Here is a 16845-nt window from a genome sequence, read left to right as displayed (position 1 = left end):
TTAAAGAGAGAGGGTAGAGAAGGGGAAAAAGAGAGAGCGATAGAGATAGAGACTGGGGGAGAGGGGGAGAAAGGGGGTGTAGGAGGAGACACATGGAGGCGGTTGAGGATAAGTGAGTGGTGATGATGAGGGCAGGGAAGAGGCCGGACCACCGCAGCAGGTCCAGAGATAATCCTGGAAGAATCTGTGGTTATCCTGGGAAAAACCTTATTAGAATATTTAAAATGGAATGTTTGAAAGTGCTAGGATAGGAGGTGCTCTCGGAAGAGCTGGGTCTTCAGGAGCTTCTTGAAGATAGGCAGGGATGACTCTGTTCTTGTAGCACTTGGTAGAGCGTTCCACCAATGTGGAACGACCCATGAAAAGAGCCTGGATTGTCTTGTACAAGGTCTGGGGACCACCAGACTACGTTCCCCAGACGAGCGGAGTGGTCGTGGGGCAACATAAGCATTTATTAGTGCACCTAAGTAGGTAGGAGCAGACCCACTGAGAATTTTGTAGGCTAGGATTAAAGATTTGAATTTGATGCGGGCAGCTATGGGTAGCCAGTGTAACTCAGTGAGTAAGGGGGTGACACTTACATTACATATCTGTGATGGCAGAGGACAGATTTGACATAAGTAACTTCAGTAAGTAACTATTTGTTTCTCCAGGCGTTCTAATGACAGTAGTATAAGGGTTGTTACATGACCACCATGTTTATTTTAATTTATACCTTTTTGTGACTGTAATTTTATCTGTGTTTTCTGTTTGTATTTTATTGTCTTTTGTGAAGCACTTTGTCACTTCTCTTGTCTGTGAAAGGTTCTACATAAACAAGTGTTCAGAGAACGCAAACCTCTGCCAAGCACCCCGAACGGTGTACATGTGTGGATCAACTATTTCTTTTTAAATTGAACAGTTTCAAGGTTGTTCCATACAGCAGAAAAAGTTGAAGCTTGGTACCAGTCATGCGTATGTCAAATTATATTAAATTACAATCAATATTTGTTGAGTTATATTGAAAAATGTGTCATAAATGGGATTTTCAATGTTAAAGTTAAAGTCAAAGTTAAAGTCACAGAGTCCACATTCCACAGTGGATGTGGACAATTTTGTGCCAGATACAAGATATTGTTATAAGCTACGGGTGTATCAAATTGGAGGCTAATTGGAGTCGTTTTGAATTTTTTATGAATTTTCGAAAATTGCTCATTGATGAGAGATAGGAAATTTGAGATTTTGTGACCTTGCTGTGACCTTGAACTTTGGCCTGCTTGGCCCAAAATTTAATGGGTTTGTCCCAGGGCCTAGGCCTATCTGTGAGTAAAATTTGATAAGATGGTTGTAATAGTTTTCCCGTAAAGTTGCTAACAAACAAACAAACAAACAAACACACAAAGCAAAGTGATCACAATACCTCCTGGCAGAGGTAATAAACTTTGCTTGCTTGCTATTTCTGAAATATCCAGAGACTACTGTATGGCAGGTAACACTGAAAAGTCAAGTGCCTTGAAATGATAGAAATCCAAAACAGTTTCCTTAATAGAGAATGGTGGAAAATGATGTGGAAATAGTGATGAAATGTGATGTTTTTTGTCAGTTTAGTTTTGTGCAGGTGTTTTTATACAGGTGAATGCAGACAGTGATACAGAATAACTGTGGCTCACATAATTGCAATAATGTGCTTATTTTGACCTGTGACTGTTCTCACCCCTCCCAGGTCCCTTATGTAGAGCTTGGTGGGAAGACGCTGGTAATGACGGTGTATGATTTTGACCGCTTTTCCAAACACGATGCCATCGGTGACATCAAGGTGCCCATGAACAAGGTGGACTTCAGTCACATAACAGAGGAGTGGAGGGATCTGCAGAGCGCTGAGAAGGAGGAGGTGGGAGATCTGCACACATGCATGTCAGGTGTTAAATTACTGCTCAGAACAGAGGAAATGAGGGGCAGGTTCGAAGTGATCCCCTGGCAGCTGCGTCACTGCCAAGGTTCAGATTTTTACATCTAGTACTTCCTATTTTAATAATAAGAATAGTTTTATGTAGGCTTGTGTAAGTGATATCGCAATGATTACTTTTGATATGTTCAGCAAGCCATTTATGCTTGAACCACAAATGCAGTGCCATGGCCGATGTAATCCATCTCTGCTGGAAATGTCACTTAATCAGATGTCCACACTTCCCCTTCAATTAATAGAAGTATGACTTTGCAGGCAACAGTTCAGGAGATTCAATTTTCATGGTAAATGTCATGGCATATAGCATGTGTTGCTAGGGGAACCTCATTTTTAGCATTAGGGTGGTTTGATTTAAAGGTTAATTACAGCAGTTTCATATTGCCATGGTGCTGTTTGAGTTGAAGGGCATCGCTATACGTCCTTAGCATTTGGTTACACAGCTGCACCTTACAATTTTACGCAAGGGTTGAGACACTGGATCAAAGCTTTGCAGTTTTCAGGATCAGTAGAGGGTAATTACAGAGGCAGACTTTATGCTTGATGAAAACTGCAGGAATGTTTGTGGTGTTATATTTATGAAATGAACACTCCAAGAGGCATTTTGCAGTAATAGATCATGAGTAACAAAAATGTATTTGTTAAGAACTTTTTTCAGTTGCCAAGTGGTTTGCAGATTTACTGTACGGTTCAGTAACTGCGTATTACATCTGCCAGAACACCATTTCCTTTGCACCTGAGCCACTGAGATGCTATAGTAGAGGTAAAAGAACACTAAATTTATGCACATTTTCCTGGCAGGGGTTGAAAATAAGACTGTCAAAGTTAGAAGACAGCAGAAATTAAGGGCAAGGTCATCATAAATATATCACAGGCAGAATATTAAACAGCGAAATAGCTGAAGTGTGACCCTACCCTTCTGCAATAAAAACCACGTTTCAAATTCAGGAGTTCTTGCCAGGAATAAGTAAATTTTAGTGATAAATATTTATTAACCTTTATTTAAAATGACCCTCATTTGTAATGATGTCAAATAATGATTTAAAAATAATCTAAAATCAAAAATAGAGAAGTACAGGGGGGGGAAGCAAAATTTACAATGAACATTTAGTTGTTTTTTCTCAGCAGGCACTATGTCAATTGTTTTGAAACCAAACATATACTGATGTCATAATCATACCTAACACTATTATCCATACCTTTTCAGAAACTTTTGCCCATATGAGTAATCAGGAAAGCAAACGTCAAAGAGTGTGTGATTTGCTGAATGCACTCGTCACACCAAAGGAGATTTCAAAAATAGTTGGAGTGTCCATAAAGACTGTTTATAATGTAAAGAAGAGAATGACTATGAGCAAAACTATTACCAGAAAGTCTGGAAGATACTATTAAAGAAGAATGGGAGAAGTTGTCACCCGAATATTTGAGGAACACTTGCGCAAGTTTCAGGAAGCGTGTGAAGGCAGTTATTGAGAAAGAAGGAGGACACATAGAATAAAAACATTTTCTATTATGTACATTTTCTTGTGGCAAATAAATTCTCATGACTTTCAATAAACTAATTGGTCATACACTGTCTTTCAATCCCTGCCTCAAAATATTGTAAATTTTGCTTCCCCACCCTGTATTCATTTTGAAGAACATATAAAAGTATTAGTAAAGTGTTAAGTCTTTTGTCAAAGGTTCCAGTTGGAGCGTTACAGTAAAAGCAGTTCTTCAGAGTCCAAGGTTATAATAGTTTTGGATTTTTCATTGTAGTTTAGTTTTATTTAGTTTTTATTCGTTTTAGTTTTTTCTCTAAATGCTTAGTTTTAGTTTAGTTTTAGTTTTTTCATATCTTTTATCTTCCTCGTAGCTGTATTCAAAGAAACCCCATACAGGACTCTGCTGCTTTCTCTCAACTTTAGTCTCCAAATGACAAGTCACGAGAAATGACGGACCGTGAAGTGTTGCATGGTGCCGCCAGCTATAATTGCTTGAGTGAAGTAAATTGATTTCATATCAATCCGATACTGACAAAGATGAAAACAAAGGGAATTTTATCCATAATTTTTTATAAGTTTTAGTTAGTTTTGTTAGCACACAATACAGTTTCAGTTAGTTTATCGTTTTTTCTTTTAATTATCGTTTTTGTTTTGTTTTTTTTATTGCAGTTTACAAAAATGTTTTTTCAATTCTAGTTTTTGTCATGTCGTTAGTTCTTGTTAACAATGATAACCTTGCTTCAGACGTTGAGTAAAGGCCAGCTGCTGGGTGGAGTTTGGTATTTTCCTGAGCACAGTTGAAACATTGAGGTGATGGGATGGCAGTTTTTACAGAAAAGCTTCATAAAAGACCAACTACATGTGTATATTTTGTCTCTTGACACAAAACAGCTTTTTTAAAAAAAAAAAATATATATATGAAATATAAAGATCATAGGTCGCAATCAACAACAGATGACTTGAGTCTAATACACACATGATGGAACCTGTAATTCAGGGGTGTCAAACTCATTTTAGTTCAGGGGCCACATCCAGCCCAATTTGGTCTCAAGTGGGCCGGACCAGTAAAATGATAACAGCGAAAAAAGTAAAATTCTATTATGATCAGGTTTACGTCTAGAAAGTTTCCTTAAAAATCTGAATAACATGAACAACTTGAATTGTCTTAAGAAAAACAAGTGCAATTTTAACAATATTATGCCTCGGTTTATCAGTTTATCATTTACACGTGTGCATTACAATCGCACAAAACATTTAGTAACAGGCAGAATATTGGTAAAACTAAATTTGCTTTTCTTAAGACATTTCCATTTGTTCACATTTGTTCAGGTTATTCACATTTTTTGTAAATGTATAGTTTGGTAATGTAAACACTTTGATGTAATTTAACTTTTTTACACCAAAAAACAAAGAGAAAATTTGGGGTTGTCGTTATTTATAGGTTATTGTGATAATATGTTACTGGTTCTGACCCACTTAAAATCTAATTGGACTGAATATGTCTGTACATGGAACCTGAAATAAAATGATTTTGACACCACTGATTAATATCTCCAGTGTAATTTTTGCATTTCACAAATTCATCCCGCAGATTGGACCCTTTGGCGGGCCGCATGTTTGACACCTGTGGTGTAATTTATAGACACACTCCCAACTTTAAAAGGCTCGAATGTGGGGTTTAATTGTCTATAAAAACTTAAGCAAAACCACTTCTATAAGGATGTGACATGACTCTGAATATACCAGGGAGGAACTTAGACATGTCAAGGCTTCTAGTAAGGAATTCAGTGCAGAGGTACGATAATTTACCATAAGTACACAATGCATAACCTCCTTAAATGTTAAGGCCAAATCTGAAGCAGCAACTTCCAAAAGTGGCCTTTAAGTTGAAAAGGCAGCAGTTGGCCTTTCACAGTTCATCTCAAAGAGCCACTGGTCTGTGCTCCTGACAGGTAACGGCTGCTCCTCCCTCCTCTGAGCATCGACACCGTCAGACCTGACTGTAGTACTGGCCTTTCAAAGTCAGAACATTTAGTTCTCAGGTTTAGCAATTAGTGCAACTGTGGTCGGGGTAATGGACTTCAAATTTAACACTTTGTGAATTGATACTCACACATTTGATATTCACACAACAAACAATGGCCATTTCCATCATACAGATCCTACGCAAGGAAATTGTTTTTGATTGCGACTTGATGACTCTTGAAATCAAACACAGATTGATATTCAGGACCTGTTTGCTTCTCATCTCTTTTATAATCTGCCTGCAAAATGACCAGGTGTGAGCTGAAAGAAAGTGTTAGCAACTGACTGTGTCCGCTCTGCTGATGGAGAAACTGACTAAAATATGAATAGCTCCGTCTGTGTTTAGAGTATGATAATGAGGATGTGCTGTGCTGCTGATTTGTATGAAGCAGTGAAGTGACTGCTGTGAGTACTTTTCCAGCAAAGTGATGAGTGACAAACATTTGCTGGAGCCAATATTAGAAAGAAACTAGAGAGTAAACCGTGGTACAAGATTGAAAACATGAAGAGCCTTGTTGCAGAGTGAATTTCCTCTGACTCGAGACGAAGTGGAATATAAAACATTTTTACATGCTGCGCCTTTTGGCACATTGGAAAATACATTTGTAACTAAAGGATTTTTTTTTTTTAAATTTGGCTTAAATTCTGGTGTAAATAGCCCTTGCAGACTGCAGGAAAATAAACGATATAAGAACTTAATTTAAAAAATCATGGGTTTTTTTAATAAACAGGTTCTGAATGTTATTTAAAGAAGTTTCTCATGAACCTACTGCAGTTGTTTTTCATTTATTAATTTTACCTTTATTTAACCAGGAAGTCCCAGTGAGATTAGAAATCTCTTTTGCAAGGGAGACCAGGCCAAGGTAGCAGCCGTACAAAGTCCAAACAACATAAAACACATACATGATACACAATGAACAATACAACACAATAACAGCTATTTTCATTTTAGGGAAATGACACAGGTGAATAGAGCAGGTTATTTGTCAGAGTTTCACCGTGTGTTTAACCCTTTCATGCATGATGTCCACATTTGTGGACGCATAGTTGAAGTTCACTTCCCAAAGGATTATAAAGGTAATATTCTCCAAACCACATGGGGGCAGTGTCTATAGATCCTAAGCAATACAATGAAGAAAAATTTAATCTTTGTTTTTGAATTTGGACTGCTCTGTGATCTCATAAATTTAACCTTGTAAGACCCAGCTATGGGTTTTTTGCCCAAGGGTTTCACAGATTTATAATAAATAAATAAATAAATAAATAAATAAATAAATAAATAGACTGTTCACCTCAAAGGACATTCCATAAAATTTTTTAAAAATGCATCTGAAAAAACAGTTGCATCAAGATGTTTCTAATCTAATATAGGCAATTATTTAATTCAGAAAAGCTAAAAAATTGTGCTTTCCTGGGTCTCAGGACCTCAAAAATCTTCTTAATAAAACCATATTAAAAATAAAATAATAATAATAATAATAATAATAATAATAATAATAATAATAATAATAGTAATTCAAAATGCATTTCAACTTTAGCCTAATTTTGAGTAATAAAATCAATCCAAAAAAAATTTTGATACTTTTTTCAGAATTCTTGCATGAAAGGGTTAAAGATTCAGGCATGGTTGATGGAACAACTTCTAATCTGTTATGGAGATTAAAAGCATATTTTTTTGTGTATCCTCTCAGGAAACATCTGTTGTGAGAATGTGCTGCAGTAAAAGTAGATTTAATAGTTGCTGTTAAACTGTTTTCATCACTGTAATGCCTCTGCCTTTTCAACAGCAAGAGAAGCTTGGTGATATCTGTTTCTCCCTGCGATATGTGCCCACTGCTGGCAAACTGACTGTGGTCATCCTCGAGGCCAAAAACCTGAAGAAAATGGACGTGGGAGGCTTGTCAGGTGAGGAGAATTGCAAGAGTCTAACATCTGCCCACTTACTTTCCCTTTGACAGGATCTTTGTCTGTAATTATGCATGCACATCCACTCTCCTACAACTCTACAGTTTATTTTCCTTCCCAACAACCACCCATACACACAGATCATGATACACACTAATGACTGCAGCGTGCACAAACAAACTCAATATGTCCAACACAGTCAGAGGATCACGAACACATCAAAATAATGAAATATTCCTGTTTTAATAAGCCCGTGTAGCATTCAGATCAATCTATGACATTTATCGCAGCACAGAGTCTGAATAGTGCCTCTGATGTCATGGTAACTGAATGTGTGAGTTGTAAGGGGGTGGGATTCCTGCACACAACACCCACATGTTTATGACAGTGACATATATCACAGGGTCAGAGCACATTCATCCATTAGTCAAAGAGGGAGAAATGTTGATTATAAATCTCTGAAACAGAAGCGAACTGAGGACTGGGCAGCTTTGATTTATTTATAGTTTTATTGTTATGTTGTGGACCAGAAATTTAAAAAAAAAAAGTGTGTTTCCTGTGGGGGAAAACCAGCTGTGTGCTTTAGATCCAAACATACCTTAATGACTCTACAATTAGAACACACCCACACAACAGCACACACACGACGCTTTGACGTGGAAAGGCTTTTGACAAGAAAGACTCACCCACGGAACTGCTTCTGTATCAGTCACCAAAAACAGTGGTGGTGCTGAAATGACATCAGCTCAGGATTATCGATTTGAATTTGTGATGATCATGCTTTTCTTTATTGATCAAAACTGATAAAGATTTGCTGGTTCTAAATGGAATGTCGTCATGATAGAGTTTAATATACAGGGTGGGGAAGCAAAATTTACAATGAACATTTAGTTGTTTTTTCTCAGCAGGCACTACATCAATTGTTTTGAAACCAAACATATATTGATGTCATAATCATACCTAACACTATTATCCATACCTTTTCAGAAACTTTTGCCAATATGAGTAATCAGGAAAGCAAACGTCAAAGAGTGTGTGATTTGCTGAATGCACTCGTCACACCAAAGGAGATTTCAAAAATAGTTGGAGTGTCCATAAAGACTGTTTATAATGGAAAGAAGAGAATGACTATGAGCAAAACTATTACGAGAAAGTCTGGAAGATACTATTAAAGAAGAATGGGAGAAGTTGTCACCCGAATATTTGAGGAACACTTGCACAAGTTTCAGGAAGCGTGTGAAGGCAGTTACTGAGAAAGAAGGAGGACACATAGAATAAAAACATTTTCTATTATGTAAATTTTCTTGTGGCAAATAAATTCTTATGACTTTCAATAAACTAATTGGTCATACACTGTCTTTCAATCCCTGCCTCAAAATATTGTAAATTTTGCTTCCCCACCCTGTATATATATATATATATATATATATATATATATATATATATATATATATATATATATATATATATATATATGTATATATGTGGGGGGGGGGTTTGTTTTTTTTTTCATCTAATCTGCCAGGTATGTATTTGTTTCATTACTGGATGGCAAAACATTGTGTGTTTGTCAGTACCGAAGTGAGACGTTTTCATCGATGTAGACATATTTATATTTTTATGTTGTTTAGCCCTCATGCAGTAATCCAGAACTTTCAGAAACCAAGGTAAGACGTGCACATGTAATAGATATTACTGCAGTAGTCCAGCTAGAGTGTCCAGGATTCTCAAAATTGGAATAATGTCTTAACCAGGTTACTGAAATCAGAGTATGATGTTTACACGTACAAACACAAAGAAAAGATTATTTAAAAAATCCCACAACATCAGGGATACTGATGTGGATGTAAACACAGTAAACACACTGTTTACATACACTTACAGGGTGGGGAAGCAAAATTTACAATATTTTGAGGCAGGGATTGAAAGACAGTGTATGACCAATTAGTTTATTGAAAGTCATAAGAATTTATTTGCCACAAGAAAATTTACATAATAGAAAATGTTTTTATTCTATGTGTCCTCCTTCTTTCTCAATAACTGCCTTCAAACGCTTCCTGAAACTTGCGCAAGTGTTCCTCAAATATTCAGGTGACAACTTCTCCCATTCTTCTTTAATAGTATCTTCCAGACTTTCTCGTAATAGTTTTGCTCATAGTCATTCTCTTCTTTCCATTATAAACAGTCTTTATGGACACTCCAACTATTTTTGAAATCTCCTTTGGTGTGACGAGTGCATTCAGCAAATCACACACTCTTTGACGTTTGCTTTCCTGATTACTCATATGGGCAAAAGTTTCTGAAAAGGTATGGATAATAGTGTTAGGTATGATTATGACATCAATATATGTTTGGTTTCAAAACAATTGACGTAGTGCCTGCTGAGAAAAAACAACTAAATGTTCATTGTAAATTTTGCTTCCCCACCCTGTAAATATTCCACTATTACTCTAAATGGGAGCATTCATTTTCATTAGACACACTGCAAAAACCTAAATCTTACCAAGTGTATTTTTCTCATTTCTAGTCAAAATATCTCATCACACTTTAAATAAGATATAATCACCTAAAGCAGTGGTTCCCAACCTTTTTTGGCTCGTGACCCCATTTTAACATAACAAATTTCTGGTGACCCCAGACATTTTGTTGCTGAAATTAATTTGTTTTGGCAGATGCAGAAAAGCCAGGTGTAGATTACTGCACAAAGTGAGAACTTGATTTTCCTTGGTCAGGATATGTACAGTCAGTCCAGCTTGTATTTACAAGGCTGACAATTAATATTGAACAAACAATAACTCAAACGATGAATTATGACAGAGCTGCAACGTCTTAAACCGACCACAATAAACATTTGACAGATAAACAGTACCACAGTGCTTCAGTTTCAGCTTCACAGTTTGTCATGTCTTTTATGTTTTGGGATTGTCTCTCAACTCACCATATATTTTTTATTAGTAAGTTTTTATTTTTATCAATTTCTAGAAATTTCAGGTGACCCCATTTGAATTCCAGGTGACCCCACGTGGGGTCCCGACCCCAAGGTTGAAAAACACTGACCTAAAGAGTACTTTTCAGTGAGATATAAGAACTTACTTTTAGACAGTAGATCTTAAAAATCTTATTTCAAGAAATCTTACCCAGATAATTTTCACTTGTTCCATTGGCTGATTTTTTTGCTTGAATAAAGGAAAAACAAAACCAAAAAAAAATCTGGACATAAGCAAAAACTGTCTAAATATAAGTTCTTATATCTCACTGAAAAGTTACTCTTTAGGTGATTATGTCTTATTTAAAGTGTGATGAGATATTTTGACTAGAAATGAGAAAAATACCCTTGATAAGATTTTGATTTTTGCAGTGTATGAGAGAGCTTCATCATCAGATTATCAGAATAAGGTAAGAAACTGAAGGTTTTGTGCACATAAACATAGTCACTGATGTTAGCGTGGGTTGTATGATGATGCTGTTTACAATTTTCACAACATTGTGTCATTTTGTGGATTAAATAGTCTATAATAGTCTTAAGAAAACTTAAGTAAAGCCCTCTCTGCATGGGACTAGTTCTACCTGGTGACCTCTGGTAACCTTAATCTGTTAACTTAATCCTGTATGAATCTACCATGTTTGTCATTTGTAAAATAAAAATTCTGCAAAGTTTCTGCCCTACAACAGCAAACTGAGAGGTTCACTAATCACATTAATCCAGTGTAAATCAACACCTCTGTGATTTGGCATCATTTAGAACATTTACTGTTTCTGCCATGGATTTACTCTGCCTGTTTCCTTGTCACAGGCTATGGAGGCTGCACTGGGGATGATAAATGAAAGTTAAAAGTGTTTTAGGCTAAAATTTAGGAGGTTCATGTCATGATATAACAGGAATATTCACTGAAAGAGCAAACTTACATCCCTCTCAAAAGATGATGAGATGGATCATATACATGACAGTTTATAGTAAAGAACATTTATCTATGTTTATCTTTAAGTGCCTGTGACCTCTGAACCTTGGAGTAAATTCAGTCAATTTGAGTAAAAACCGACTTTACTTATGTCGTGTAAATGTGCTGCATGAAACATAGATGTGGGAGATTGATTTCCAAATAATTTCCCAAATCTTAAATGAATTGGCCTTCAAAAGGTTTTCACTAAGTTTTAACATCAACATTAGGGTAATCAGATTGTCCCTTTTAACCAACAGTCTAATATTTAATAAATGGAATATGGGTGCTTCAATGAAACTGGGTTCATTTTGGTACATGCTTCTTAGACACAATAATAAAAGATACATTTAGACATATTTCCTCCCAGGATGTATCTGTTGATGACCTCAGATAAATGCAAAAAAAATGTACTCTTGCTCTGAGCCATCCCAAAATTAATGAATTTTAATTAAATATTGGGGCCAAAAATAGGACCAAAATTGGGACATGAAAAGATACCTAGGTGTCAGTGCATTTAATGTGGAAAACATGGCTTAAAATATTCTTATATATCACTATAAATAAAGACACTGTGTTAAATTTGAGGATCCTAGTGGTTTTTCCAATCCAGACATGTGGGTTTTTCATGAATCTCAGTGTCATTCCAGGTTTCACATGTAACCCATCGTGTCCACTGGTGTTACATGCAGAACCTGCCCATTTAAACTCAAATAAAGCAAGTGATTTTGCAACAGCGGTCATTTTTGTGAAACACTCTGCCTTGCATATTTACTTTGATTCCTAGAATGTACCTGTGAGAGAATAAAAAGATATTCGAAAAAATAATAGCACGTAATTTTTGCGTTCTTTTTACCGTGTTACAGGCAGATTTTTGTATAAAAATAATATTAAAATGTGTTTTATCTGAAAAATAGTTTCTCTTTTATCTCAGTAAATATTTATTTTTAAAACAGACCCAAAGTGCTTCCAAACTCTCTTTGTAACATTAGTCTACATCTGGTTTGAATTTTTAGCCCCCATGTCTTGTTTTTAGGGACCAGTTTCATAGAAGCGCCCAAATATAATATGTAAAAAACAGTTTGCGTCATATTCATCACACATAACGCTGACATGCAGCTATCTACCACCTACATGCACACACTCTGAACCACAACCGCTGGAATACACAATGAGCTGCTCCCTGTCCCTCCCCCCACCTCTCCTTTGACTTTCTTCAGTGGTTTCACTTTAAATCCCCACTGTGCACTCTCTCGCCTCGACTCTTTTTGCTGCAATTACCGTACACCTGGGTCCACTCGCCTTCCGCCTGACAGCCCGCTCTCTCCATATAAGCCTAAACATCCTGCAGTACTGTAACACAGTGCACATTAAAAGCTCAGAGCTCACTTTCATCTATCAGACCAGCACGAGCAGCCATTTGGCAGAAAAAAAAAGCCATCCCCTGCTGCCATTTTCTGCTGTTGGCATTAATGCTCACCTGTGCCCATTTGCATTGTGGGACTGTCAGCATTTAAGCTGTCAGCCACATCAACCAACCAGTCTGAAAAAAAGGTGTGAATCTGTTCGCTTTGAGAGCCAGGTTCCACTTGTACAGTGACAGGAAGTAGCAGGGAAGCCAGACAGTTTGACACCATGCACTGTATGCCACCCTTAATTGGAGCATGGTTTATCTGTGAACTGGTCTGTGGGTTTCAGGATGAATTATTAGCAAGCAGTAATAACACAGCACATTCCTAATTGCATACAACCAGAATACTCTAAATTGAACTTTTACTTTTGTTTTTTGTTAGTAGGAACACTTTTCTGCTGTGAGAGTGCACTTAAAAGTCTAACAGATGGATGAAATAATGTGCAGGTCTGTAATAACAATAATTAGCCTCCATCCACAGGGCGTCTCAGCCAGAGTTTAAGGAGGAGGACAAGTAATTGATGGCCTGGGATCAGCCTTCTTCTCTATTGTCATCCTGTTTACCATGCCTAATTATGGCTCACTAAGGAAGATGTGGGTATTACCATTAACCAATGTATAATCAGAAATAATTCTTTTGATTGGCCCTTCGTGAATCATCCCTACAAATCTCCCTCCATTCTGTGCTCATCTACAGAACCGACAAAAGCTATTTTATTAAAAAATAAAAAGGCTACAGTTGCCTTTGAGGCTTCTCAGGAATGCCGCTGCTTCAGCGTGGTGATGTATCGAGCAACATGCTCTTTAGCTGTCGTCTCAAAATAATTCCAGGCTCATTACAGACTCCGTTCTCTGTTTCAGACGGTTCTACAGCAATGTATGGTTACAATACGTATCAGTTGTCACTGCTGGTAGGGTTATTTTTAAGATTTATTACACCACAGATTACAGAATATAAGACCTTTAATGTCATTTATACTGCATTCTATTGTTACGTGACATTATTATTAAATGTAACTGTGTGAATAAATGTGACATTCACACAATAGCAATCACCCAGCAATCACTCTGAACGCTTATTCACACTTGCAGTGATGTTAACAATAAGTATATGAAAATCCAAAAGCAGTATGGTGTTTTGTCTGACAAAAAGGATGACGAATTATTCTTTGCCCTTTTTTCACAGCCAATCTTTGACAGCATTGAATTACATCGGTAACTATAACACAAAGATGAATATAAAACTAGGTACATTTACAGTTCTGTAGTATTTCACATTATTTTCAGAAGAGAAATATATTAAAATAAAAATGGAAGCAGATTAAGGCAGTTTGTACCCTCTCTGTTTTCTGACGTTAAGTGAGAGGGGTAGAACATAAACACAAACAATCTTCTTTTGTTACTCAACAGACAGTAAACGGTGTCATGCAAAAGTCTTAAGCCTCCGTTGGGTTTGTTGTTTTGTCCAGTTATATGCATTTCTGTGTCTGGACCAAGATAAAATCAGAATGAATATGGAATGAACTGTTTCTACAGACCAAAGCTTCAAACATTTAGTGTGTCCTCTCTTTGCACTGAATGTTTTGCTCTTTAGGACAGACATGAGATTTGCTAAACCAGTCTTCAGCTGTTTTACACCAGGTTTGATTTAAGGCCTCTCAACATTTTTTTTTTTTGTTTGGAAAGCTTTTTGTCATGTGAACAGAGCTGGCTGAAAATACTGACTTTTGCCTGTTGAAACTATTTAGATTGTTTTTGTTTATGTTGTGCACATATTTCCTGTATTTTCCTGTTAGCTAATAAATGTTGCTTAAGACTTCTTCACAGTACAGTAAATTCTCTTATAACTCAACTAAATATACTATAATAACTATACTAAATAATTTGTGTTCTAAATACATGTATTCTGTTACTTTGCAAAACTGTCTGTTGTTAAGCAGTAGGCAAACAGATCTCAAGGTACCCTAAAAGTCCAGTGGATGGTTTTATGCTCTTATCTAAAGAGTAAGAAGTGCACCTTAAATGTCAGTAAGTGCTGCAGCAGCCAGAGTCAACAACTCTTTCAACCTCCCACAGAGTTATTTGGTGCTTTCAGGCACTAAAACTTACTCATTGTCCATTTAAAATGGCAGATTTTACACTTTTCATTCTAGGCCCATTTCCCTGGCATGGTGCAGACTCAAAAGTGTGTCCAATACAAAGGCCAAGTATCTAGAAGCCAGTCAGAGTAGTGGAAGTGGCAGCAAAAGTGTTTTGTCCCTCAGTCTTTTGTACCTCTGAAAATGACCTAGAGGCCCGGACGGTGGCACATAACCAAGTAATAGCCCTCAGTGGGGGAGGATATCAAAGTATACAGGCAGTGTGTCGCTGGTAATGAAGCCATGCTGCCCCGACCCGGAGTTCCAGCTCACCATCAAATCACTGAGCTGGAGGCTTTATTTGTTTTGCTCCTGTGAGTGGTTGGACTAAGTGTGGGTACTGGATCATTAGGATGATTTAAAGCCCCTCAGAGAAGTAAGTAATTAAGAAATGCAAACTTTATTCTGTCAGTGTGTAACTTTTTTCTGAACTTTGCCTAATTTTAATAATGAGCCGCAGATGTGTTACAGAGGGATTTCTTTTTAGCTTTTCGGTGATTAAGACGCTTCTTGTGGAAATGAGATTGCAGCACGCTATCAGGAGGATCTTCCTCAGATTTCGTTGGGATGGATTATGTGGGTGTCGCCTCTGAGAGGAGTCTCACTGTAAATGCATGTGTTTGTGTGTGTATGTAGGTGTGCGTGTGTGTGTGTATGTGTGTGATTCACTGCTAAGTTGAGTGTGTGAAACTAAAATGACAGTCACCCCTGGGTGCTCCCACCATGGTAAATTTAAAATGATGGCTGGAAAGCTAAGATGACAGCCAGGCTATATTTAACCCTGCTTGCTTACATTTGTGTTGATTTGGCACAACTCTGCCAGAACCCACAGATGCACACTCATAGAACACAGAAATATTTAGAGGGAAACGGTTCTGTTTTTGGTGTTCTACAGTAGATCTGTGAATATACCAGCCCATTCCATAATGATTTAAATGAGTCACAGCTGGCAATTATCCACTGCTTGCAACACAAACTGTAAATAACACTATAAAATTAGACAGATTTAGTGGATCTACTTAACTCTGCAGCTGATTTGGCTCAGAGCTGGTAGTTTATCCAGAATCCTGTTTCTCTCGTACCTCCTGAGGGAAACACATGGACCGCTGATAGTGCATCATCTCATCAAACCATGGCCAAGAATCAGAGCTCAGATAAGTGACCTTCAGTATAGAGAAGACGTGCCTCTGCACTGTACACGTATATGGAGAAGCACTCTTGTATCAGGAGTACTGTTATTCATCCATAAAATGGGAGAGATTACATCCGTCTGGGATGAGACAGTGAAATGGGCCGGATATGAGGTACGCTGAGCCTCCCCAAACTCAATAATACCAAACTCTCATCTGCCGACCTGAAAGATAAGAGGTGCATGAAAAGCAGTGATGTGGCGCCATAGAGGTTTTTTCTTCTTCTTCTTCTTTTTCTTTTCAGGGTAAGACGAGGTTATCTCAATAATCCCTTTCAGCCATTGCGATCCCTGACATCCCATAAATTTATAATACTGTTCATTGTATATATAACAGTATACAATGATACACTTAGAATTGTTCTCTTATTGCCTTTGAAAATATACAACGCTGTGTTTGTTTCAATATAGATCTTTTGTTAAACTCATTAAACACACATCTGAAAGGTTTCTTGACTCTTATTGAGCATTGTGCCTCCTGCCTATTCCCAGCTCCCAAGCAGTGGCATTCAACCTGCTGCTATTGAGACAAAGAAATCTGGAAGAACCAGATGATCTTAGGTGGGATTGTGAAAGTATTGGAAATCATTTCTTGGAGTTCTTAAAAGGGTTTAAAGCAGTGGTTCCCAACCTTGTTTGGCTTGTGACCCCATTTTAACATCAGAAATTTCTGGTGACCCCAGACATTCAAAACAGAGACTTTTTTTTTTTTTTTAATGAAAATAAATTTGTTTTTGATCATGTAATAGTTTGCTATACTATGTTGCAGATAAACACTAATTTTAGATGACGTTTAGTCTATATAATGTATAT

The 16845-nt window shown here is 37.0% G+C and overlaps 1 protein-coding gene across 2 annotated transcripts in view; it reads left to right on the top strand.

Annotated features, from left to right (window-relative positions):
• The window catches only part of syt1a (synaptotagmin Ia), a 218795-nt gene that overhangs the window by 185147 nt on the left and 16803 nt on the right, over positions 1-16845 (top strand). For both annotated transcript variants that reach the window (XM_030150191.1, XM_030150192.1), the window contains exons 8-9: positions 1703-1870; positions 7239-7356. In XM_030150191.1, coding sequence (XP_030006051.1) covers positions 1703-1870; positions 7239-7356 — 286 coding nt within the window. The remainder of the gene's footprint in view (positions 1-1702; positions 1871-7238; positions 7357-16845) is intronic.

Source organism: Sphaeramia orbicularis, chromosome 12 (assembly GCF_902148855.1).
Source record: "Sphaeramia orbicularis chromosome 12, fSphaOr1.1, whole genome shotgun sequence".
Classification (NCBI taxonomy): domain Eukaryota; kingdom Metazoa; phylum Chordata; class Actinopteri; order Kurtiformes; family Apogonidae; genus Sphaeramia; species Sphaeramia orbicularis.
The sequence above is the reverse complement of the archived record's forward strand: the minus strand, read 5'-3'. Positions and strand labels throughout refer to the sequence as shown.